The 27,040-nt window shown below is 42.7% G+C and overlaps 1 protein-coding gene across 2 annotated transcripts in view; it reads right to left on the reverse strand.

Annotated features, from left to right (window-relative positions):
- Positions 1 to 266: 266 nt before the first annotated feature.
- Positions 267 to 27,040, reverse strand: part of LOC106580495 (hexokinase-2) — a 96,669-nt gene continuing 69,895 nt past the window's right edge. Inside the window, exons 4-12 of one of the 2 annotated variants that reach the window (XM_014161634.2) lie at positions 13,993 to 14,297; positions 13,054 to 13,202; positions 11,677 to 11,796; positions 4,253 to 4,348; positions 3,914 to 4,013; positions 3,557 to 3,740; positions 3,000 to 3,155; positions 2,517 to 2,753; positions 267 to 979 (exon numbers count right to left, since the gene is read on the reverse strand). In XM_014161634.2, coding sequence (XP_014017109.2) covers positions 835 to 979; positions 2,517 to 2,753; positions 3,000 to 3,155; positions 3,557 to 3,740; positions 3,914 to 4,013; positions 4,253 to 4,348; positions 11,677 to 11,796; positions 13,054 to 13,202; positions 13,993 to 14,297 — 1,492 coding nt within the window. In that variant the 3' untranslated portion in view covers positions 267 to 834. The remainder of the gene's footprint in view (positions 980 to 2,516; positions 2,754 to 2,999; positions 3,156 to 3,556; positions 3,741 to 3,913; positions 4,014 to 4,252; positions 4,349 to 11,676; positions 11,797 to 13,053; positions 13,203 to 13,992; positions 14,298 to 27,040) is intronic. The other variant, XM_014161633.2, reaches the window with a different exon arrangement.

Below are 27,040 nucleotides of genomic sequence, written 5' to 3' on the forward strand. Positions count from 1 at the left end.
GTTTCCACATGCTAATATTTACGCATTTGTGGCACGGAACCAAGTCATTGAACCGATATTAGCATTTTTCGCGCATCATGTGCAAATGATCCAAAACTATCTCAAATGTATTGCGAAGCTCAACAAAGTCACTTATACAGTGCATTCGAAAAGTATTCAGACCCCTTGACTTTTTCCAACCTTATTCTAAAATTGATTCGTTTATTCCCCCTCATCAATCTACACACAATACCCCACCCCATAATGACAAAGCAAAAACAGGTTTTTAGACACTTTTGCAAATGTATTAAAAATAAAAAGCTGAAATAAAAAGTATTTAGACCCTTTACTCAGTACTATGTTGAAGCACCTTTGGCAGCAATAACAGCCTCAAGAATTCTCTGCAAAGTCCCTATTTAATGTGGCCCATCTGCTACGCACTTTCTCTTACAAACACACCATCTCCTACCCCACCGCTCACAACACGTTCACACCCACACACGCTCTCTCAAACATAGACAAACGGACACACACAACAATAATCAAATAAAATAGTACAAAAAAAACTGGTGATGCAGGCTTGTGAACATGACATCATTTGCTTAACAGATGCGATGTGGCCCAGCAAATCTGTCAGTAAGAAGTCCGTTGCGCTCCTTTTCCAGTATCCCTTTGTCATCCTGTGCTGTCCCTGTTGTGATACAGTCCTTCATGAGTCCCAAATGGCCCCCTATTCCCTATATAGTACACTACTTTTGACCAAAGTCTCTGATCAAATGTAGTGCACTACATAGGAAATAGGGTGCCATTTTTGGGAGACAACCCTTGTCCTGAGCGTACCCAGAACTCCCCCACTCAGCATTGCCCAGCGTCTCGGATGCGACAGGCCACCGCCGTTATGAGAGCTGCCCCCTTCCCACTACCATCCTCTGATTGGATGAAAGTGACCTTGCACTGCGGCGCCAGGTCCCTGACAGTCTCATGCATGAAGTTGGAGAAGCTGTGAAGACGAGAGATAAGAAGAGAGATGAGAGGCAGTTTACAATGTTATTACTGACCAGAAGCTGCAGGGAATGCGGGGGAGTGGGCTCACATGGCCAGAAGCAAGATAATGAGGTAGATGCGCATAGGCAGATGCACATGCACATGTACACACAGCTACTGTAAAAAGATACGGTGAAAAGGCATTTGAGGGCAGACTTTAGGATTCCTAGATGCTTACTGCTGATTTCAACACTATATCACTCAAATTAAATATATTTGGTAGTAAAATGCATAAAGAAACCAAATAACTATATTTTGTAGCCTACATTTAAAAAAAAATACCTTTGAGAATGTTAACATTTACACATAACCTAGAAATCAAAACCATGGAAACAGACAGCTTGCATAAGAAGTTAGGTTAGAAGTTCTCAATGTTTATCTTTTTGTCGCCCACTAATTTTATTCATATATTCAGCCAGGTAAAAAAGAAAGAGAAACTAAAGACCATAAAGTAAAAAACTTCCAGATCTCTAGTTATAGTGCCTTCAGAAAGTATTCATACCCCTTGACCTTTTCCACATTTTGTTATGTTACAGCCTCAATTCAAAATGGTTTCAATAGTTTTTTCCCCCTTACCTATCTACATACAATACCCCATAATGACAAAGCAAAAACATGTTTTTAGACATTTTTGCTAATTTATTGTAAATGAAATAAAGAAATATCTCATTTACATATGTATTCACACCCCTGACTAAATACAGGTTAGAACCTTTGGCAGCGAGCTTTGCACACCTGGATTGTTCAATATTTTGACAATCTTTTTAAAACATCTGTTTTAGGTAATTGTCCTGCTGAAAGCTGAATTTGTCTCCCAGTGTCTGTTGGAAAGCGGATTGAACCGGGTTTTCCTCTAGGATTTTGCCTGTGCTTAGCTCTATTCCGTTTTTTTTTCATCCTAAAAAAACTCCCTAATCCTTGCCGATGACAAGCATACCCATAACATGATGCAGCCACCACCATGCTTGAAAATATGAAGAGTGGTACTCAGTGATGTGTTGTGTTGGATTTGCCCCAAACATAATGCTTCGTATTCAGGACATAAAATGTATTTCTTTGCCACGTTTTGCAGTTTTACTTGAGTGCCTTATTGCAAACAGGATGCATGTTTTGGAATATTTATATTCTGTACAGGCTTCCTTCTATTCTGTACAGGCTTCCTTCTTTTCACTCTGTAATTTAGGTTAGTATTTTGGAGTAAATCCTTTGTTTTCTACTATCATAGCCATTAAACTCTGTAACTGTTTAAAATTCACCATTGGCCTCATTGTGAAATCCCTGAGTGGTGTTCTTCCTCTTCGGCAACTTTGTTAGGAAGGACTAGGTGTAACTTTGTAGTCACTACACCATCCAAAGTGTAATTAATAACTTAACATTGCTCAATAGGTGCCCTCCTTTGCGAGACATTGGAAAACCTCCCTGGTCTTTGTGGTTGAATCTGTGTTTTGAGCTTTAACCTGACAGTATTATCACAATAAAAAACAACCACTCACTGTGGGTGTAGTTTGTAGAGTGTTCCGTCGACACCCACTGTGATTTTGAGCTCAGGGAGGTTGCGGTTCTGCCGGATCTTATCGACCACGGCGGCCAGGCCGGCACCACAGAGCTGGGCAGCGCGGCAAGCCACCACGCTACACACCTCCTTCACCAGGATGCTGTCGTCACACGTAGAGCTGGTTAGACCCAGGTGCTGCAGGATGGAGCGCACCTGCCTCAGGGCCAGACGGTCACTAACAGGGGGGGCACAAACAACAGTCAAGTAAATATCAACGAGATCTATATCAAATCAAAACTTTTTATGAACATACACAGAAAAAGGGATTCACACATTGCTCCCACCATGGCTGTCAACTTTTAAGCAACTTTTGTAATGAAACACTTTTCCAATCTTCCTCTTGCTCGTCATGCATCAACACTAGATATTGATTGAAGGTGTGGTTACCACAAACATGACCAGACACTAGACACTGACTCACCTCTCGATCTGGGAGAGGAACTTGGTTTCAAAGATGCCTCTGGTCTTGAGCCTCTCAGAGAGTTTGCCTCGGAACAACAGTCCCTTAGTAGTGAACTCCAGCAGTACGTTCCTCACTATCTCCCCAAGGTACATCCCACTGATCATCTTCTCATACCTGACAGAGAGAGAGCGAGACAAAGACACTTGATTCCTGTGGCTTACCCCTGAAAAACCAGCTATCAGGCTTTATGGATTAAAGTGTTATTGCCCTGGTGTGTGTCTAGTAGTCCCCAGCCTCCAAAGATACATCAATCAACTTGAACAAACAGTAAATAATAAATCCAATACACTCACAAGAAGGAGATATGGATTTGTAACTTTTTCTTTGTTCAGTTCATCCTTTGTAAGTCAACACCTCAACTAAGGGTGTTCTTTCTTTATTATAAACTGGGTGGATCAAGCCCTGAATGCTGATTGGCTGAAAGCCTTAGCCATGGTATATTAGCCATATACCATACCCCCTCTGGCCTTGTTGCTTTATTATAACACAACTGCAAAGAAACAGTAATAGTCTACGTCTGTTTGCCAGGGTTGGCAGAGTGCTCATCCACGGCTTTGTCGAAGTCTGTGCTGAAGTCGTCCAGCTCTCCGTGGTCCCCAAACGCCCCCCACTCCATGTTAACACACATCTTCCCTTCGCTCCCATCCACCAGCTCCATGTTCTGCATCTCCTCCATGTAGCACACATTGGTGCCAGTACCTGGAAAGAGGGGAAGTGAGTGAGTGAGTGAGTGAGTGAGTGAGTGAGTGAGTGAGTGAGTGAGTGAGTGAGTGAGTGAGTAAACTCATTGAAATAAAAGGGAGGCCGTTGTTGATCTGCTACAGCCTGTGCTTGTGGCCCAGAAGGCACATCCAGTAGGCTCTGAGACTCACCTACGATGAGGCCCACCTCACACAGTGGGTCCTCGTAGCCACATGTCATCATGGTGCCCACCGTATCATTCACCACGGCAACCACGTCCAGGTCAAACTCCTATAAAAACATCAACACGAAGAAGTACGGATCACTAACATGGAACAGTGTTCTATAACCAGTGGATTTCAGATTTGAGACTGGTATACTTTAACATCAACTTCCAAAATGGTTACGGACGGTGTACTTTCATGGTATCATATTACATTTTTAAAGGATTTGAGATCCTACAGGTACTGTTTTGATTCTGGGCAGTGTAGGATTTTGAGAAAGCCCAGTCAGTAGGTGTGACCTCTGACCTCTCTGCGGTAGATAGCATCCTTCAGTAGAGTGACAACATCCTCCCCCTCGCAGCCAGTAGCTTTGAAACCCTTGGTCCACTTTAGCAGGATGCCCTGGAGGAGGAGAAGGAAGAGGAACGGGCATCACATTAGGACAGGCATCTTAATCTGGCCTTTAGCAGAGTGTTGATTAGTCAGAAACCTAAGACATGAAGGCCAGCCTTGGCACGTGAGGGTATATGTTTTTTCTGCACGCCAAGGCATAGCAAGCCACCCCCCCAAAATGTTTTGGTTATGTTCCAGACTTATTCTAAAATTGATTAAATTGTTTTTTCCCCCTTATTAATCTACACATAATATATCATGACAAAGCAAAAACGGTTTTTTAAAATGTTTTAAATATGTATTAAATATAAAAAACTGAAATATCACATTTACATAAGTATTCAGACCCTTTACTCAGTACTTTGTTGAAGCAGCAATTACACCATTGAGTCTTCTTGAGTATGACCCTACAAGCTTGGCACACCTGTATTTGGGGAATTTCTACCATTCTTCTCTGCAGATCCTCTCAAGCTCTGTCAGTTTGGATGGGGAGCGTTGCTGCAGAGCTATTTTCAGGTCTCTCCAGAGATGTTCGATTAGATTCAAGTCCAGGCTCTGGCTGGGCCACTCAAGGACATTCAGAGACTTGTCCCGAAGCCACTTCTGCGTTATCTTGGCTGTGTGCTTAGGGTCGTTGTCCTGTTGGCAGGTGAACCTTCGCCCCAGTCTGAGGTCCTGAGCGCTCTTGAGCAGGTTTTCATCAAGGATCTCTCTGTATTTTCCTCCGTTCATATTTGCCTCGATACTGACTAGTCTCTAAGTCCCTGCTGCTGAAAAACAACCCCACAGCATGATGCTGCCACCACCATGCTTCACCGTAGGTATGGTGGCAGGTTTCCTAAAGACGTGATGCTTGGCATATCCCTGACCAAGGACCTTTCCCCCTGATCGCTCAATTTGGCCAGGCAGCCAGCTTTAGGAAGAGTCTTGGTGGTTCCAAACTTCTTCCATTTAAGAATGATGGGTGCCACTGTGTTCTTGGGGACCTTCAATGCTGCAGACATTTTTTTGGTACCCTTACCCTGATATGTGCCTAGACACAATCCTGTCTCGGAGCACTACGGACAATTCCTTCGACCTCATAGCTTGGTTTTTGCTATGACATGCACTGTCAACTGTGGGACCTTATATAGACAGGTGTGAGCCTTTCAAACTTTAAATACATTTATTTTATTTAACCGGGCAAGTCAGTTAAGAACAAAATCTTATTTACAATTTTTTATTTCACCTTTATTTAACCAGGTAGGCTAGTTGAGAACAAGTTCTCATTTGCAACTGCGACCTGGCCAAGATAAAGCAAAGCAGTTTGACACATAAAACAACACAGAGTTACACATGGAATAAACAAATATACAGTCAATAATACAGTAGAAAAAGTCTATATACAGTATGTGCAAATGAGGTAGGATAAGGGAGGTAAGGCAATAAATAGGCCATGGTGGCGAAGTATTTACAATATAGCAATTAAACACTGCAATGGTAGATGTGCAGAATATATATATAGTATAGTAGCAAGTAGAGATACTGGGGTGCAAAGGAGCAAGATAAATAAATAAATACAGTATGGGATGAGGTAGTGATCTGTGAGCTGCTCTGACAGCTGTTGCTTGAAGCTAGTGAGGGAGATATGAGTCTCCAGCTTCAGTGATTTTTGCAGTTCGTTCCAGTCATTGGCAGCAGAGAACTGGAAGGAAAGGCGGCCAAAGGAAGAATTGGCTTTGGGGGTGACCAGTGAGATATACCTGCTGGAGCGTGTGCTACGGGTGGGTGCTGCTATGGTGACCAGTGAGCTGAGATAAGGCGGGGCGTTACCTAGCAAAGACTTGTAGATGACTTGGAGCCAGTGGGTTTGGCGACGAGTATGAAGCGAGGGCCAGCCAACGAGAGCGTACAAGTCGCAGTGGTGGGTGGTATATGGGGCTTTGGTGACAAAACGGACGGCACTGTGATAGACTGCATCCAATTTGCTGAGTAGCGTGTTGGAGGCTATTTTGTAAATGACATCACCGAAGTCGAGGATCGGTAGGATGGTCAGTTTTACGAGGGTATGTTTGGCAGCATGAGTGAAGGAAGCTTTGTTGCGAAATAGGAAGCCGATTCTAGATTTAATTTTGGATTGGAGATGCTTAATGTGAGTCTGGAAGGAGAGGTTACAGTCTAACCAGACACCTAGGTGTTTGTAGTTGTCCACATATTCTAAGTCAGAACCGTCCAGAGTAGTTATGTTGGACGGGCGGGCAGGTGCGGGCAGCGATCGGTTGAAGAGCATGCATTTAGTTTTACTTGCATTTAAGAGCAGTTGGAGGCCACGGAAGGAGAGTTGTATGGCATTGAAGCTCATCTGGAGGTTAGTTAACACAGTGTCCAAAGAAGGGCCAGAGATATACAGAATGGTGTCGTCTGCTTAGAGGTGGATCAGAGAATCACCAGCAGCAAGAGCGACAATGACGGCCTACCCCGGCAAAACCCTAACCCGGACGACGCGGGGCCAATTATGCACTGCCCTATGGGACTCCCAATCATAGCCGGTTGTGAAACAGCCTGGAATCGAACCAGGGTTTGTTGCACTGAGATGCAGTGCCTTAGACCTCTGCGCCACTCGGGAGCCCCAAATCATGTCCAATCTATTGAATTTACCACAGGTGGACTCCAATAAAGTTGTAGAAACATCAAGGATGATCAATGGAAACAGAATGCACTTGAGCTCAATTTCAAGTCTCATAGCAAAGGGTCTGAATACTTGGTATTTCTGTTTCTTATTGTTAATACATTTGCAAAAATTTAAAAAAAAATGTTTTGCTTTGTCATCATGGGGTATTGTGTGTAGATTGCTGAGGAAAAATATATATATATATTTTAGAATAAGGCTGTAACGTAACAAAATGTGGAAAAAGTCAAGGGGTCTGAATACTTTCCGAAGGAACTGTATATACAGTACCAGTGTCACGTCCTGACCAGCAGAGGGAGTAGTGGTGTAGTATTTTGGTCAGGACGTGGCAGAAGAAGTCTGTATGTGTTGTCTAGTATGTCTGTTTCTGTGTTAGTCTTGTGACTCCTGATCAGGAATAGCTGGGGAGCGTTGTTCCTGATTGGGAGTCATATATTTAGGAGTATGTTTGTCACTTGGGTTTGTGGGTGGTTGTGCTAAGACTGCTAGACTTTTGTTTGTACGTAGCCTGTTAGCCTGTCATTAGTAGTTATTGTTTTCCTGTGGATGCTTTGCTCGTATCTATTAAAAGGATGAGTATCCACATTCCGTCTGCAGTTTGGTCCATTCAACACGGCAACACTTGTGACAACCAGTCAAAAGTTTGGACACACCTACTCATTCAAGGGTTTTTCTTTATTTTTACTATTTTCTACAATGTATAATAATAGGTAGGACATCAAAACTATGAAATCACACATATGGAATCATGTAGTAACCAAAAAAAAGTGTTCAACAAATCAAAATATATTTTATATTTGAGATTCTTCAAAGTAGCCACCCTCTGCCTTGACAGCTTTGTACACTCTTGGCATTCTCTCAACCAGGTTTACCTGGAATACTTTTCCAACAGTCTTGAAAAAGTTCCCACATATGCTGAGTGCTTGTTGGCTGCTTTTCCTTCAGTTTGCGGTCCAACTCATCCCAAACCATCTCAATTTGGTTGAGTTCGGGTGATTATGGAGGCCAGGTCATCTGATTAAGCACTCCAACACTGTCCTTACTGGTCAAATAGACCTTACCCAGCCTAGAGGTGTGTTGGATCATTGTCCTGTTGAAAAACAAACGATAGATGGGATGGCGTATCGCTGCAGAATGCTGTGGTAGCCACGCTGGTTATGGGTGCCTTGAATTCTAAATAAATCACTGACAGTGTCACCAACAAAGCACCCCCGCACCATCACACCTCCTCTTCCATGCTTCACGGTGGGAAGCACACATGCAGAGATCATCCGTTCATCTTCTCTGCGTCTCACAAAAACACCACGGTTGGAAGCAAAAATCTAAAATTTGGACTCATCAGACCAAAGGAAAGAAATTCCACAAATGAACTTTTAACAAGGCACACCGGTTAATTGAAATGCATTCCAGGTGACTACCTCATGAAGATGGTTGAGAGAATGCCAAGAGTGTGCAAAGCTGTCATCAAGCTAAATGGTGGCTTCTTTGAAGAATCTCAAAAATAAAATATATTTTGATTTGTTGAACACTTCTTTGGTTACTACATGATTCCATATGTGTTATTTCATAGTTTTGATGTGTTCACTATTATTCTACAATGTAGAAAATAGTAAAAATAAAGAAAAACCCTGGAATGAGTAGGTTTGTCCAAACTTTTGACTGCAACTGTATATATATATATATATATATATATATATTGTGGCAAACGGCAAGGAGAGGTGAGGGGCATGGTGATTGAAGGAAGATATCTTGCAGCCCGGTGGCTCCACCCCCGAGCCTTATATGGACTTCCTGCCCCAACGAGGCAAGCCAGTGGATTGTTAAGCAATTGAGTGCTTGGGGATAAAAGAATAAGCGGCTGCACAAAGGGTGAGAGGACCGAGAGGGAAAAGCATGTCATGGAGAGGGTGAGAATTGCCTGTACGATTACCTGTTGTGAACTGGTTGCTGGATTCCCCCCTTTCCCACTGTGTGCAAATATCCCTAATAAATTCCCCATTTGCATTCTAGTTGTGCTCCTTGTGCGTGTTTGGTTATTGAACTGGTGATGTGGAAACCCCACACCCTTGAGCCTACTACAATATAGAATATATATATACATCCGTTCAAAAGTTTGGGATCACTTAGAAATGTCCTTCTTTTTGAAAGAAAAGCAATTTTTTTTGTCCATTAAAATTACATCAAATTGATCAGAAATACAAGGTAGACATTGTTAATGTTGTAAATGACTATTGTAGCTGGAAACGGTTGATTTTGAATGGAATATCTACATAGGTGTACAGAGGCCCATTATCACCAACCATCACTCCTGTGTTCCAATGGCACGTCGTGTTAGCTAATCCAAGTTTATCATTTTAAAAGGCTAATTGATCATTAGAAAACCCTTTTGCAATTATGTTAGCACAGCTGTAAACTGTTGTGCTGATTAAAGAAGCAATTAAACTGCCCTTCTTTAGACTAGTTGAGTATCTGGAGCACCAGCATTTTTGGGTTCAATTACAGGCTCAAAATGGCCAGAAACAAAGAACTTTCTTCTGAAACTCATCAGTCTATTCTTGTTCTGAGAAATGAAGGCTATTCCATGCGAGAAATTGCCAAGACACTGAAGATCTCGTACAACGCTGTGTACTACTTACTTCACAGAACAGCGCAAACTGGCTCTAACCAGAATAGAAAGAGGAGTGGGAGGCCCGGTGCACAACTGAGCAAGAGGACAAGTACATTAGAGTGTCTAGTTTGAGAAACAGATGACTCACAAGTCCTCAACTGGCAGCTTCATGAAATAGTACCCGCAAAACACCAGTCTCAATGTCAACAGTTGAAGAGGCGACTCCGGGATGCTAGCCTTCTAGGCAGAGTTCCTCTGTCCAGTGTCTGTGTTCTTTTTCCCATCTTAATCTTTTCTTTTTATTGGCCAGTCTGAGATATGGCTTTTTCTTTGCAACTCTGCCTAAGAGAAAAGAAAATATTAAGATGGGCAAAAGAACACAGACACTGGACAGAGGAATATAGATTTGTTTTACCGAAGGACTGTTCTGTTTGCGCTCTCTGTTGTAAAACTGTTGTTTGTGGGACATTAAGTGTATGGCGTCATTTTGAAACGAGACATGGGAAAAACTTCATGGATGAGGCGGACAAGGCTGAAGGAATCAAAAGGGCTGTGTCCAGGTATGAAAAGCAAAGCAGTGTGTTTACAAATCTACATGCAGTCAAAAATCAAGCTACAGAGGGGAGCTACAAAGTTGCGCAGTGCTTTGCTAAACATGGAAAACCATTTACTAATGGAGAATATATCAAGGAGGCTTTACTTAGTAGTTCCCAGGCTTAATTTGATGGATTGCCTAACAAAGACAAAATCATCTCAAAGACATGCCTGTATCTGCCAGAACTGTTGAAGGGCGTGTTACGGAGATGGCTGAAAATGTAAAGGAACAGCAAACTGTAGCGTTAAAAGGTGTGGCTCTTGATGAGTGTGGATGTGAATGACATTCCACGTCTGACAGTTGCAAGATACTGTGACCCAGAGCAGGTACGTGAGGAGCTGCTTGGTCTATAACCCATGCATGGTACTACTAAAGGGGAAGATGTAGCAAAAGTCGTCACAGATCATTTTGAGGAGAGGTGTCGATATTAAAAGCATCTCGCTATTACAACTGACGGTGCCCCCGCTATGGTGGGGAAACAAAAAGGATTCGCAAAGCTGATTGAAGAAAAGATTGGCTGGGCCTCCTGAGTGGCGCAGCGATGTAAGGCACTGCATCACAGTGCTAGAGGCGTTACTGCAGACCCGGGTTCATTCCTGGGCTGTGCCACAACCGGCCGTGGCCGGGAGTCTCATAGGACGGCGCACAACTAGCCAAGCGTTGTCAGGGTTAGAGGAGGGTTTGGCCGGGGGGGCTTTACTTGGCTCATCGCGCCCTAGCGACTCCTTGTGGCGGACCGGGTGCCTGCAGGCTGACCCCGGGCGCCAGTTGAACGGTGTTTCCTCCGACACATTGGTGTGGCTGGCTTCCGGGTTAAGCTGGCAGGTGTTAAGGAGCATGGTTAGCTGGGTCATGTTTTGCCTCTCCCAAGCCTGTTGGGGAGTTGCAGTGATGAGACAAGATTGAAATTGGGGAGAAAAAGGGGTGTAAAAAAAAGAAAATGTCACTATCATTCACCAAGAGAAACTGTGTTCCAAGATCAAGCCTGTGGGGCTGATGGACAGCGCCTCTGTTTAGCGAGCTATGGAATTCTTCCATTTGTGGGCAATTAGATATTCAATAGACACAATTAGTTGTAATGCACATATGAAAATCCTAACTGGCACACAGATCGTTAGAAATGGTAGGGTAAATTGTAAATTGGCACTCCACACAAAAAATGTCTATGCTATGTCAGGATCACAGGCTACAGGCACCTACAGCATGCGTGAATAGACCATGTGTTGCACTCCGACCACTCCTGTCAACACTTGTCCTTCCAAGCGTTGCCCTGGGAATGATGAGGTGCAGACAGAGCACAATGTGTTCTCTAGTCTTCTCAACGTTTTATCTGTGAGAGTTTCAGCAGTAGTGGGTCAATCGATAAAAAAGCGATTGAAATGCATTGCTTTTTTGTGTGTGTGTGTGTGTGTGTGTGTGTGTGTGTGTGTGTGTGTGTGTGTGTGTGTGTGTGTTTGCTTTGTTACCTGGTCCAGTTTGCTCTGATGGCACGGGAAGGAGAAGGTGAAGCCGAGGGGCAAGGACGCTCTTTTCATACCCATGTACTCCAGGAAGTCAGCGATGCAGTGCACTATGTGGTCAAACAGCTGACAGGGAGAGAGAGAACAGAGAGAGGGAGAGAATGAGAGACGACAGAGAGAAGGAGAAATAGAAAAGAGTGAGTGAGAGAAAGAAAAGATAGGTCAAATTACCAATGCAGTGGACTGGGACTGAGCTCTACTTATTAGGGTTGGGCAATATTTTATATCTATCGATGATAATTGAAAGCCATTGTCGATGGTGACGACATAGTGAATTGACAGACGATGGTTTAGCCTATTTTAGGCTATATTCCGTCCTCTCCATTCAATATGAATATGGCCCTTGGGCAAGGCTACGCTTTCATCGTTTTATGCATGCATGGCTTTCTCCCGATCAAACACTGAATGAATCTAACGACCTTCCATCTCAAAGTTGTTTGAATATCCTAAATACGTAAGGTAGCCATGGGACTGATAATGAAAGAGAATAAACAATATCAATGGCCTATAGAAAAATATAATGACAAGTTAAATCAAGTTTAAAGTATCAGTGCAGGGTAAAAAAATCCCTCTCCTAGTACGCCTATCATAAAAGCTTGAAGATAAATGAAAGTTATGAACAGCAGCCTATTTCCCAAATATTTGAATAGCCTAAGAAGGTACTGTTGTCCTACAGTTGTCGCTTTCAAAAAGAACAAGAATATAATCCTCAAGTCTCATCTTTCAAAATACATAGAGTCCTCTTAATTTACAGCATTTCTCACACACAGACTGTCACGTCCTGGCCAGTATATAAGGTTAATTGTTTTGTAGTTTGGTCAGGGCGTGGCAGGGGGTATTTGTTTTATGTGGTTCGGGGTGGTGTGTTTGTGTAAAGGGTGTTTGATTTAGTATTTCCGGGTTTTGGTTTATGTTTAGTTAATTCTATGGTTAGTCTAGTGTGTGTGTTTCTATGTTTGGTTGATTGGGGTTGGGACTCTCAGTTGAAGGCAGGTGTTGTCTATCTGCCTTTGATTGAGAGTCCCATATATTAGGGTGTGTTTGTATGTGTTATTTGTGGGTGATTGTTCTGTGTGTAAGCCGTATGCTTTACCAGACTGTTTGTAGTTGTTCGTTTCGTTTTGTTATTTTGTATGTTCATTTTTGTAGTTAATAAAAATCAAGATGAGCATACACGTACCTGCTGCGTATTGGTCCTCCTTCACCGACAACAACCGTGACACAGACAACCAAAAGTTCCCAAATTAGCAGGAGGGATTGGGGGAAACTTCATTGCACGAGGTGCTCAAGTTCAGAACGGCTGTCAGTGAAAACCCGGTTTACCTCCTCTCCAGTGCCCTGCATGGCCTCCTGGGGAATGGCGTAGATCTTATTGTGCATCTCCACACTGCGTCTCTTCCCACGCCGCACACGCACCAGCAAAACCCGGAAGTTGGTCCCTCCCAGGTCCAGGGCCAAGAATTCACCGCTCTCTGATGAGTTCAATGAGCACAATGGGGAGAGAAGCTAAGAAAGTAAGATAACACTCCAAAATTATATTTAGCAGTTTAGGGGTTATGTGCCATGGATTGTCAGCCATGGATTTCCAACCGCTAAGCTTTTGATTGCTGGCCCATCTCTCTAACCCAGGGGTGTCAAACTAATTTACCCCAGGAGCCGCATTCAGTCTTAAACAAGGTCTGGAGGGCCGTACTGAAAATGTATTACATTTCCTCGCTGTCAATAATTTTATAAAAATAGTCCTCTATCCATTGTTTTTGGAATTTTCTATGCTCTCTGACTGTCTAGCTTTCATTTAGGTGACTATTAGCGAGCTGGACACAATCAAGAAACTCTATTATAAGTCCATTATAATTTCTAATTCGATTTGGTTTTAATAATTTGAAAGTATATTGAGTTTGTTTTTATTTGTAACAGCTTAAGGCTTTCTTCTCAGTTTCCTGCTATAGCCCTGCCAAGGACATCCATCTATTTTCAAGGATTTTCAAGGCCCATCAGTAGCTTATGGCTCCCTCTCCTACCATACACACATGGAGAATCTCAATTGCATTTCCTCGATTCCTCGTGTCCCCTGTCCTCACCTCCTAAAAACCCAGTGGATGAGGTCAGAGGTCCCTCCCCTCTGACTTTCTAATCCAATTGGTTTTGAAAAGCGGTCCGAGGAGAGACGACACAAGGAATCAAGAAAATGCCATTGAGATTCTCCCACAGATAACACTCCTCTCCCTCCTCTCTCCATCTTCTCTTCTCTTGACCCTGTACCTGTGCCGTCGGGCATGGAGCGAACAAAGGTGGGCAGCATCTTGACGGTGGCCTGGTCATGACTCTCCTTGGCCAAGCCTCTGTTCATCTCCTCTCCCATCCTCCTTTTCACATCCAGCAGCTGCTCCTGGCTCAAACGCAGAGCGTCCAGGATACGCTGCCGCCCGGCATGCTGGATAGCCAGCCGAAATGCCACTGCTGTCACCATGGCTGCTCCCTTCCCACTTCCGTCCTCCGAGCGCAGGAAACGCACGTCGCAATCCGGCACCAGCCGCCGCACCATCTTGTGGAGCCGCCGCGCAAACCTGGGAGAGGAGGCACAACTTTATTTTAAGCTTATAAAACGTTATTAAAAGGCTTATTAGCTATTAGTAAACTGTTTGTAAATTAAATATATTTGATCATGTTTCAGTTACTAGTGAATACATGTACAGTACCAGTCAAAAGTTTGGACACACCTACTCATTCAAGGGTTTTTCTTTATTTTTACTATATTGTAGAATAATAGTGAAGAATTCATATGGAATCATGCAGTAACCAAAAAAAGTGGTAAACAAATCAAAATATATTTTAGATTCTTCAAAGTAGCCACCCTTTGCCTTGATGACAGCCTTGCACACTCTTGGCATTCTCTCAACCAACTTCATGAGGTAGTCACCTGCAATGTATTTCAAGTAACATATATGCCTTGTTAAAAGCTAATTTGTGGAATTTCTTCCCTTCTTAATGCGTTTGAGGCAATCAGTTGGGTTGTGACAAGGGTGGTATACAGAAGATAGCCCTATTTGGTAAAAGACCATGTCCATATTATGGCAAGAACAGCTCAAATAAGCAAAGAGAAACGACAGTCCATCATTACTTTAAGAAATTAAGGTCAGTCAATACGGAACATTTCAAGAACTTTGAAAGTTTCTTCAAGTGCAGTAGCAATAACCATCAAGCACTATGATGGAACTGGCTCTCATGAGGACGCCACAGGAAAGGAAGACCCAGAGTTACCTATGCTGCAGAGGATAAGTTAATTCGAGTTATCAGCCTCAGAAATTGCAGCCCAAATAAATGCTTCACAGAGTTCACGTAACAGACCGGTGGAAGAAGCCACCCATTCTGCAGCAATATGCCATCCCATCTGGTTTGCGCTTAGTGGCACGATCATTTGTTTTTCAACAGGACAATGACCCAACACACCTCCAGGCTGTGTAAGGGCTATTTGACCAAGATGGAGAGTGATGGAGTGCTGCATCAGATGACCTGACCTCCACAATCACCCAACTGAACCCAATTGAGATGGTTTGGGATGAGTTGGATCGCAAACTGAAGGAAAAGCAGTCAACAAGTGCGCAGCATATGTGGAACTCCTTCAAGACGGTTGGAAAAGCATTCCAGGTGAAGCTGGTTGAGAGAATGCCAAGAGTGTGCAAAGCTGTCATCAAGGTAAAGGGTGGCTACTTTCAATCTAACATCTTAAATATATTTTGATTTGTTTAACATTTTTTTGGTTACTATGAACACATGATTTCATGTGTTATTTCATTGTTTTGATGTCTTCACTATTATTCTACAATGTAGAAAATAGTAAAATAAATAAAAACCCTTGCATGAGTAGGTGTGTCCAACCTTTTAACTGGTACTGTATGTATAAGCCATTTCCTAATTGGTCTTGTAATTTTAGCTGGCACTTGAGATGTAAGGGTCAACTCCATTGTAATTTCCGTCATCCACTGTGTAATTTAGTTAAGTCTCTTCTAGGAGAATTGCTCTGAGTAGCCATGCTCTCAGGGAGGTGTAGATTGAAACTCAGGGAGGTGTAGATTGTTGTCAAGTTGAGTTGGAATTCATTACAATTTAACTCGACAATGTCCATTGCATTTTATTTTTAATGTCCTGAAACGACTGGAGCTGAAGTGCATTTGAGTCTTGCCTCTTTGGAATCAGACTTGAAGTCTACTTCCTCACTCGTCTTTAAAATATCAAGGGTAAAAAATTCCAAACAGTACCTTATATGACTCATGCTCTGAATGGTGTGAAACTCAGGGAGGTGTAGATTGTTTGAGTATCAAGTTGAGTTGAAATTTATTCAAATTTATTCAAAACTTGACAATGTGCAATAGCATTTCAGTTTTTGAGTCATGACCACATAGGCAAATTACAGTTGGCCCAGAACAGAGCAGCACGACTGGCCCTTAAATGTACACGTAAGGCTTATATCAAGAACATGCATGTCAATCTCTCCTGGCTCAAAGTAGAGGAGAGATTGACATGTTGAAAGCACTGTTCAAATAGCTAACACACAGCTCAGACACCCATGCATAACCCACAAAACATGCCACCAGGGGTCTTTTCACAGTTCCCAAGTCCAGAACAGAGGCTAGGAAACGCACAGTACTACATGGAATTCTCCTCCACCTCGGGTAACTCAAGCTAGCAGTAAAATCAGATTTAAAAAAAAGAAAAAGTTAAAACAACACCTCACGGAACCACACGCACACACACAAAAATTATAAACCAAAAACTGTTTTAAGTGAGAAGTAGGCATTGCTCTGAAGCCGAAAAATGAAGGAAATTCACGAGCACCACAATGCCTACTTCACCCATGCTCTATCACACAGCTTTGACCTACTACAGTAGCTATGTTGGTCTATTGCACTTCAAACAATGTGTAGGCAGGTTTGCTTAGGATTGAAACCTTCTCAAATAGCCTAACTCATACGCTTAGAGAAGGTGCTCCCACAATAATGTGATTTGTTACGCATATAAGGTAAAGTACTCGATTCTTCACACCACACTAAGACATTATCCCATTCCACTTATACACAATGTCTACCATCTGCCCAGTACAGATGAAACTGGGATTCATCCTTGAAGAGCACACTTCTCCAGTGTGCCAGTGGCCATCGAAGGTGAGTAGATGCCCACTGAAGTCGGTTACGACACTGAACTGCAGTCGGGTCAAGACCCTGGTGAGGATGACGAGCATGCAAATAAGCTTCCCTGAGATGTTTCTGGCAGTTTGTGCAGAAATTCTTCGGTTGTGCAAACCTACAGTTTCATCAGCTGTCCGGTTGGCTGGTCTCAGATGTTCACGCAGGTGAAGAAGCAGGATGTGGAGGTCCTGGGCTGGCGTGGTTACACGTTACAAAGGAGAAATGCTCACTAATAGGGATGTAAATGAATTTGTGCACAAACTTGGAGAGAAATAAGCTTTTTGTGCATATGGAACATTTCTGGGGTCTTGTATTTCAAGCTCATGAAACCTGGGGCCAACACTTCACATGTTGTGTTTATATTTTTATTCAGTGTATATATTTCATAATCACATCCTTTTTTGGTCAATAGGTGTGAAACATAACAGGTGGTGGTGTGTTGAACACAGTCCCTCAGACGAAGGTCTATAGAACCTGTCTGCATTCCTGATTTCTGTAACCATTAGCTAATCTGTGCAATATTGACATAAACTCAAAACCACTTGTTTTGCAAACATGGGTCCTGTTTTATCAATTGCTGTGCTAATCAATGGACAGTTCATTACCTGTCAAAGGAATATGTAGATTAAAGTTATGTTTGTATTTCTATTTATTTTTGCAGTAAAGATGGTGACACTACAATAAAACACATTTAGGCCTACAATAGGGGCTATATCTAAAAATACATACAGACTAATGATAAATATTAGGGGTGTACCGATCTCATCATACTCGTATTCGTAATTGCATCCGTTTTATCACACTTCATACTGGTAATCGGATTTACTCATGATCGGAAAATTCGGAAGTGCGCTTTAAATGCCGGTAAAGCCTCAAGTGTGCATTACTGCAGAGTGCATCGTTCAGTTCCTTCACACACGTTGTTAAACGACCCTGACAGATGAAAATGCACGATTTACTTACTTCGTCCTATTCAATTTCTCAACAAAGTAGGCTAATAAATAGTCTAATGCATGGCTGGCTACTACTGCCTGCAATTATTCCAGACACAGATTTATATGAAGGTAGGCTAATTCACTTTTGAGAGGAGCAAAACTTCTCTCCCGAAACTTGTGCCAACACATTTGTACAATCAAAATAAACCATCTACATTTGTAATTTTATTTTCTAATTATCTGTCACTCAGTAAACATGACTGGGCGAAAATAAATAATAATAGCAAGAAAGCATGGGGATCACGACATAACGACAGTACATCGTCAGTAATGGAATACTTATACGGACAGACAAAGTAGGCATACTAAACAACACCATGTAAACAGGCAAAAACAACCATATGGCCTCAGAAAAGTCGCCAGGAAAAAACTAAATTGTACAACAATGATGAGCTACGGATTAGGATTCATTCATAATGTTTGGAGAAGGGGAGACTTAACAGAGCCACACGTGTGTCTGTCTGGAGAAATGAGAGCAGAGGGAGAGCAGCTTGTTCAACTGATATCCCGCCTGTTTCTTTACAGACAGAAGAACTAGCCAATAGTTGTTTAGAGCACAGTGTTTCACACTGTTTGAGTGAAAGAGAGATGCGTGCTGGCAGCTGAAAATTCCTTTTTTCCGTTCAAGGATAACTACAAAAAATACTTGTCATAATCCTATTCAGAAAATTCTCCATCCCATTAGATACTCATTTTGTCCGAATACTCGGCACACCCCTAATAGATATACGTTATTTTAATAGCAGAACACTGTAAAGTCCATTATTCTTCTGAAGAGTATTAATTAGGGTGTTTGAGAAGGTTTGAATCCTAAGCAACCTGCCTACACATTGTTTGACGTGCAATAGACCAACATAGCTACTGTAGTAGGTCAAAGCTGTGTGCTAGAAAACCTTGGTAGTTCAAGGGTGATGTAGGCATTGTGGTTCTCCTGAATTTCCTTTCTTTTTTGCCTTCTGACCAATGCCTACTTCTCACATAAAAGTTTTTTGTTTCTAATTTCCATGGTTTTTACACTGGAAGGTGATTATACCAAATTATAATACAACATCACAACCTCTTCCTTGACTACTGTCACATTAGGTGGCTCGGAGAGCGAGGAATGAATTGGGGCAAACTGCTCCATGTTCTGCACCTGCAGAGGTGCTGCTGCTGCCCCTGACATCAGTCATCCACCTTGGTGGAAACGACTTGGGACAGACAAAGGTGACAGCCCTGGTGCGTCAGATGCGAGCTGATTTGGAGGTAGTCATCCAAATGTTCCCCGGGACAATGGTGTTCTACTCTGACATCGCACAGCAGACGAGTTGGATGTTCCAGTGGGAGGAGGACTTCAACAAGCGCATAGAGATGGCCCGGCGCTATGTCAACCAGCTTGTGTTTGCATTTCTCCGTGACAGGCGCATGCCCACAATCCGCCACTCTGTAATAAAGCACAGTTTCCCTGGGCAGTAACATAGGTATGGCGTGCATCGCATGGAGGGTAACAACCTCCGCTGGTCTCGCCTCCGTTCTAGCAAGACGCACACAGTAGTACACACCACCACACTTGGTGGTGGTGCCATTTGCCGGCCACTCCACAAACCCAAAGGCTCTTTTAAGAGCCACCTAATAAATGAAAATAAGTGTGTGTATGTCAGGAAGGTGCTGTCAAAACTATAACCTAAATAATGGTCAAAATGTATCCTACAGAAGGCGAACCCACAATCTTCAGATCCACAGACGGTATCTCTAACCATTACACTACAACATTGACAGACCATTTAAATTCTCGATGCCTTTGTTTCACTGATTGAACATGTATTTATGTTGCTTGGATAAAATACAATAGTCTAAAAAAGCAATTCACTTTTGCCTGTGAAAACACACAATCCTACTCATTAATGACAAAATGGTGCCGCAAGAAATGGCAGCATTTTTACGGGCACCCAACCAATTGATCCATTATGTTTTTTTTGCGTCATTTGTAACTTATTTTGTACATAATGTTTCTGAAACCGTATCTTACGGCAAAAAAGAGCTTCTGGATATCAGGACAGTGATCACTCACCTCGGATTAGACAAAGATTTTATCTTCAACAAGCAAGACGCACAGGACATTCTCCAAACACCCGACAGGGCCAACATCCCTGTTATTCGCAAGAGGAAGCGACGCAGGTACAGAGGACAAAGAGCCAGATGCCTGGTCAGGACCCGGAGAAGGCGAGAGGGAAAGCTGCCATTACCGTAAATACTACTCGCCAATGTGCAATCATTGGATAATAAACTAGACGAGGTACGATCACGAATATCCTACCAACGGGACATCAAAAACTGTAATATCCTATGTTTCACGGAATCGTGGCTGAATGACAACATGGATATTCAGCTAGCGGGATATACGCTGCACTGGCAAGAAAGAACAGCACACTGCGGTAAGACGAGGGGGGCAGTCTGTGCATATTTGTAAACAACAGCTGTTGCACGAAATCTAAGGAAGTCTCTAGATTTTGCTCGCCTGAAGTAGAGTATATTGTGATAAATTGCAGGCCACTACTTGCCAAGAGAGTTTTCAGCTATACTTTTCGTGGCTGTTTATTTACCACCACAGACAGATGCTGGCAAGACCGCACTCAGTCAGCTGTATAAGGAAATAAGCAAACAGGAAACCACTCATCCCAGAGGCGGCGCTCCTAGAGGCCGGAGACTTTAATGCAGGGAAACTTAAATCAGTTCTACCAAATTTCCATCAACATTTTAAATGTGCAACCAGAGGGGAAACAATTCTAGATCACCTGTACTCCACACACAGAGACGCGTACAAAGCTCTCCCTCGCCGTCCATTTGGAAAATCCGACCACAACTCTATCCTCCCGATTCCTGCTTACAAGCTAAAATTAAAGCAAAAAGCACCAGGGACTCGGTCTATAAAAAAGTGGTCAGATGAATCAGATGCTAAACTACAGGACTGTTTTGCTATCACAGACTGGAACATGTTCCGGGATTCTTCCGATGGCAATGAGGAGTACACCACATCAGTCACTGGATTTATCAATAAGTGCATCGAGGACGTCATCCCCACAGTGACTGTACATACATACCCCAACCAGAAGCCATGGATTACAGGCAACATTCGCACTGAGCTAAAGGGTAGAGCTGCCGCTTTCAAGGCGCGGGACTCTAACCCGGAAGCTTACAAGAAATCCTGCTATGCCCTCTGACGAACCAGCAAACAGGCAAAGCGTCAATACAGGGCTAAGATTAAATCATACCACACCGGCTCCAATGCTCGTCTTACGTGGCAGAGCTTGAAAACTATTACAGACTACAAAGGGAAGCACAGCCGCGAGCTGCCCAGTGACACGAGCCTACCAGACGAGCTAAATCACTTCTATGCTCGCTTCGAGGCAAGCAACACTGAGGCATGCATGAGAGCATCAGCTATTCCGGACGACTGTGTGATCACGCTCTCCGTAGCCGACGTGAGTAAGACCTTTAACCTCTTACATCTAGATGTTCCGCTAGCGGAACACCTGCTCCAATATCCAATGATGGGCGTGGCGCGAAATAAAAATTCCTCTAAAATCCGAAAAATTCCATTTTTCAAACATATGACTATTTTACAGCATTTTAAAGACAAGACTCTCGTTAATCTAACCACACTGTCCGATTTCAAAAAGGCTTTACAGCGAAAGCAAAACATTAGATTATGTCAGCAGAGTACCCAGCCAGAAATAATCAGACACCCATTTTTCAAGCTAGCATATAATGTCACAAAAACCAAAACCACAGCTAAATGCAGCACTAACCTTTGATGATCTTCATCAGATGACAACCCTAGGACATTATGTTATACAATGCATGCATGTTTTGTTCAATCAAGTTCATATTTATATCAAAAACCAGCTTTTTTACATTAGCATGTGACGTTCAGAACTAGCATACCCCCCGCAAACCTCCGGTGAATTTACTAAATTACTCACGATAAACGTTCACAAAACACATAACAATTATTTTAAGAATTATAGATACAGAACTCCTCTATGCACTCGATATGTCCGATTTTAAAATGGCTTTTCGGTGAAAGCACATTTTGCAATATTCTCAGTAGATAGCCCAGCCATCACGGCTAGCCATTTAGACACCGACCAAGTTTAGCCCTGACCAAACTCCGATTTACTATTACAAAAGTTTGATTACCTTTGTTGTCTTCGTCAGAATGCACTCCCAGGACTGCTATTTCAATAACAAATGTTGGTTTGGTCCAAAATAATCCATCGTTATATCCAAATAGCGGCGTTTTGTTGTTGCGTTCTAGACACTATCCGAATGGTAAATAAGGCGCATGGCGCATTTCGTGACAAAAGATTTCTAAATATTTCATTACCGTACTGCGAAGCATGTCAACCTCTGTTTAAAATCAATTTTTATGCCATTTTTCTTGTAAAAAAGCGATAATATTCCGACCGGGAATCTGCGTTTCGGTAAATAGAGGGAAAAAAAGAAAGACGGGAGCGGCCAGTGCACGCGCCTAAGCCCTTTGTCCTCTGATAGACCACTTAGCAAAAGCGCTCGTGTGTTTCAGCCAGGGCTTTGAATTACGTCATTCAGCTTTTTCCCAGGCTCTGAGCGCCCATGGAAGCCGTAGGAAGTGTCACGTAACAGCAGAGATCCTTTGTAATGGATAGAGATGACAAAGGCCAAGAAATGGTCAGACAGGGTACTTCCTGTACAGAATCTTCTCAGGTTTTGGCATGCCAAATGAGTTCTGTTATACTCACAGACACCATTCAAACAGTTTCAGAAACTTTGGAGTGTTTTCTATCCAAAGCTAATAATTATATGCATATTCTATTTTCTGGGCAGGAGTAATAATCAGATTAAATCGGGTACGTTTTTTATCCAGCCGTGAAAATACTGCCCCCTAGCCATAACAGGTTAAACAGGTCAACATACACAAGGCTGCGGGGCCAGACGGATTACCAGGACGTTTGCTCCGGGCATGTGCTGACCAACTGGTAGGTGTCTTAACTGATATTTTCAACATGTCCCTGATTGAGTCTGTAATACCAACATGTTTCAAGCAGACCACCATAGTCCCTGTGCCCAAGAACACAAAGGCAACCTACCTAAATGACTACAGACCCGTAGCACTCACGTCCATAGCCATGAAGTGCTTTGAAAGGTTGGTAAAGGCTCACATCAACACCAGAAACCCTAGACCCACACCAATTTGCATACTGCCCAAACAGATCCACAGATGATGCTATCTCTATTGCACTCCATACTGCCCTTTCCCACCTGGACAAAAGGAACACCTATGTGAGAATGCTATTCATTGACTACAGCTCAGCGTTTAACACCATAGTACCCTCAAAGCTCATCACTAAGCTAAGGATCCTGGGACTAAACACCTCCCTCTGCAACTGGATCCTGGACTTCCTGACGGGCCACCCCCAGGTGGTGAGGGTAGATAGCAACACATCTGCCACACTGATCCTCAACACTGGAGCTCCCCAGGGATGCGTGCTCAGTCCCCTCCTGTACTCCCTGTTCACCCACAACTGCATGGCCAGGCACGACTCCAACACCATCATTAAGTTTGCAGACAACACAACAGTGGTAGGCCTGATCACCGACAACGACGAGACAGCCTATAGGGAGGAGGTCAGAGACCTAGCCGGGTGGTGCCAGAATAACAACCTATCCCTCAACGTAACCAAGACTAAGGAGATGATTGTGAACTACAGGAAAAGGAGGACTGAGCACGCCCCCATTCTCATCGATGGGGCTGTAGTGGAGCAGGTTGAGAGCTTCAAGTTCCTTGGTGTCCACATCAACAACAAACTAGAATGGTCCAAACACACCAAGACAGTCGTGAAGAGGGCACGACAAAGCCTATTCCCCCTCAGGAAACTAAAAAGATTTGCCATGGGTCCTGAAATCCTCAAAAGGTTCAACAGCTGCAACATCGTGAGCATCCTGACTGGTTGCATCACTGCCTGGTACGGCAATTGCTCGGCCTCTGACCGCAAGGCACTACAGAGGGTAGTACATCACTGGGGCTAAGCTTCCTGCCATCCAGGACCTCTAAACCAGGCAGTGTCAGAGGAAGGCCCTAAAAAGACCCCAGCCACCCCAGTCATAGACTGTTCTCTCTACTACCGCATGGCAAGCGGTACCGGAATGCCAAGTCTAGGACAAAAAGGCTTCTCAACAGTTTTTACCCCCAAGCCATAAGACTTCCGAACAGGTAATCAAATGGCTACCCGGACTATTTGCATTGTGTGCCCCCCAACCCCTCTTTTTACGCTGCTGCTACTCTCTGTTTATCATATATGCATAGTCACTTTAACCTCTTAGGGCTAGGGGGCAGTATTTACACCGCCGGATAAAAACGTACCCGATTTAATCTGGTTACTACTCCTACCCAGTAACTAGAATATGCATATACTTATTAGATATGGATAGAAAACACCCTAAAGTTTCTAAAACTGTTTGAATGGTGTCTCTGAGTATAACAGAACTCATATGGCAGGCAAAAACCTGAGAGATTCCTTTACAGGAAGTGGCCTGTCTGACCATTTATTGGCTTTCTTTGACATCTCTTTCCAAAACAAAGGATCTCTGCGGTAACGTGACACTTCCCACGGCTCCCATAGGCTCTCAGAGCCCGGGAAAAAGCTGAATGTCGTCATTCCAGCCCCAGGCTGAAACACATTATTGCCTTTGTCAAGTGGCCGATCAAGGGACAGTGGGCTTAGGCGCATGGACTGGTCGCCCCCGTCTTTCTTTTTTTCTCCTCTATTCACCGAAACGCAGATTCCCGGTCGGAATATTATCGCTTTTTTACGAGATAAATTGCATAAAAATTGATTTTAAACAGCGGTTGACATGCTTCGAAGTACGGTAATGGAATATTTCGATTTTTTTTGTCACGAAATGCGCCATGCTCGTAACCCTGATTTACCATTTCGGATAGTTTCTTGAACGCACGAACAAAACGCCGCTATTTGCATATAACGATGGATTATTTGGGACCAAACCAACATTTGTTATTGAAGTAGAAGTCCTGGGAGTGCATTCTGACGAAGAACATCAAAGGTAATCAAACTTTTGTAATAGTAAATCTGATTTTGGTGAAGACTAAACTTGCTGGGTGTCTAAATAGCTAGCCCGTGATGGCTGGGCTATGTACTTAGAATATTGCAAAATGTGCTTTCACCAAAAAGCTATTTTAAAATCGGACATATCGAGTGCATAGAGGAGTTCTGTATCTATAATTCTTAAAATAATTGTTATGCTTTTTGTGAACGTTTATCGTGAGTAATTTAGAAAATTGTTAGTAAATTCCCCGGAAGTTTGCGGGGGGTATGCTAGTTCTGAACGTCACATGCTAATGTAAAAAGCTGGTTTTTGATATAAATATGAACTTGATTGAACAAAACATGCATGTATTGTATAACATAATGTCCTAGGGTTGTCATCTGATGAAGATCATCAAAGGTTAGTGCTACATTTAGCTGTGGTTTGGGTTTTTGTGACATTATATGCTAGCTTGAAAAATGGGTGTCTGATTATTTCTGGCTGGGTACTCTGCTGACATAATCTAATGTTTTGCTTTCGTTGTAAAGCCTTTTTGAAATCGGACAGTGTGGTTAGATTAACGAGAGTCTTGTCTTTAAATAGCTGTAAAATAGTCATATGTTTGAGAAATTGAAGTAAAAGCATTTCTAAGGTATTTGAAAATCGCGCCACAGGATTCAACTGGCTGTTACGTAGGTGGGACGATTTGGTGCCACCTAGCCCAGAGAGGTTAAAACCTCTTGGGGATCGAGGGTAACCTAATCCCACTGACGGGATTGCTAGCAAGGCGGGAAATTCAAAACATCAAAAATCTAATAATTTCAATTTCTCAAACAATCAACTATTTTACACCATTTAAAAGATAAACATCTCCCTAATCAAACCACATTGTCCGATTTTCAAAGAGGCTTTACGGCGAAAGCATAAAGTTAGATTATGTTAGGAGAGTACATAGCCAAAAAAAGTACACACATCCATTTTCAATTCAAGGACAGGCGTCACCAAAAGCAGAAAACCAGCTAAAATTATGCACTAACCTTTGACAATCTTCATCAGATGACACTCCTAGAACATTATGTTAGACAATACATGCATTTTTGTTCAATCAAGTTCATATTTATATCCAAAAACAGCATTTTACATCGGCGCGTGCCGTTGTGAAAATGTGTCTCCCCCAAAACTGCCAGTGAATTTACAAAAAATACTCATTATAAAACGTGGTTAAAGTATTAAACTGTTATTCAAAGAATAACGGTTGCATTCTCCTGAATTTCAAAATAACTTTACTGGGAAAGCATACTTTGCAATAATCTGAGTACTCTGGTCAGAAAAATACACTAGGCTATACAGATAGCCGCCATGTTGGAATCATCTAAAACCATAAATAACATTAGCAATATTCCCTTACCTTTAATAATCTTCATCAGAAGGCACTTCCAGGAATCTCAGGTCCACAACAAATGTTGTTTTTTTCGATGAAGTTCATAATTTATGTCCAAATAACTCCATGCTGTTCCGTGTTGTTAGCGCGTTCGGTAGGCTACTCAAAATGAAGGGCGCGGGAGGGAAAGTCACGGCGAAAAGTAAAAAAAAAAATCTATTTACGTTCGTTCAAACATGTCAAACGTTGTTTAGCATCAATCTTTTGGTCCATTTTTAACATGAAACATCAGTAATATTTCAACCCGACCTCTCCTGTGTCTTGAAACACGTTTTGAAAAATGTCTCGCCTCACATGAACGCTCATCTGCGCGCAATAATGAAGTGACGACATCCCAGGGACGTCAACTTCCCTTCCTTCTCACTCGGTCTCTGTTCATCATAGACGCTTCAAACAACTTTAAAAAGATCGTTGACATCTAGTGGAAGCCATAGGAAGTGCAAAATGAATCCTTTGTCACTGTGTGTTTCATTGCCAATGACTTGAAAATAGTACAGCCACAAAATTTTAATTTCCTGCTTGTATTTCTTCTCAGGTTTTTGCCTGCCATATGAGTTCTGTTATACTTAGAGACACCATTCAAACAGTTTTAGAAACTTCAGAGTGTTTTCTATCCAAATCTA

Source organism: Salmo salar, chromosome ssa20 (assembly GCF_905237065.1).
Source record: "Salmo salar chromosome ssa20, Ssal_v3.1, whole genome shotgun sequence".
NCBI classification, from domain to species: domain Eukaryota; kingdom Metazoa; phylum Chordata; class Actinopteri; order Salmoniformes; family Salmonidae; genus Salmo; species Salmo salar.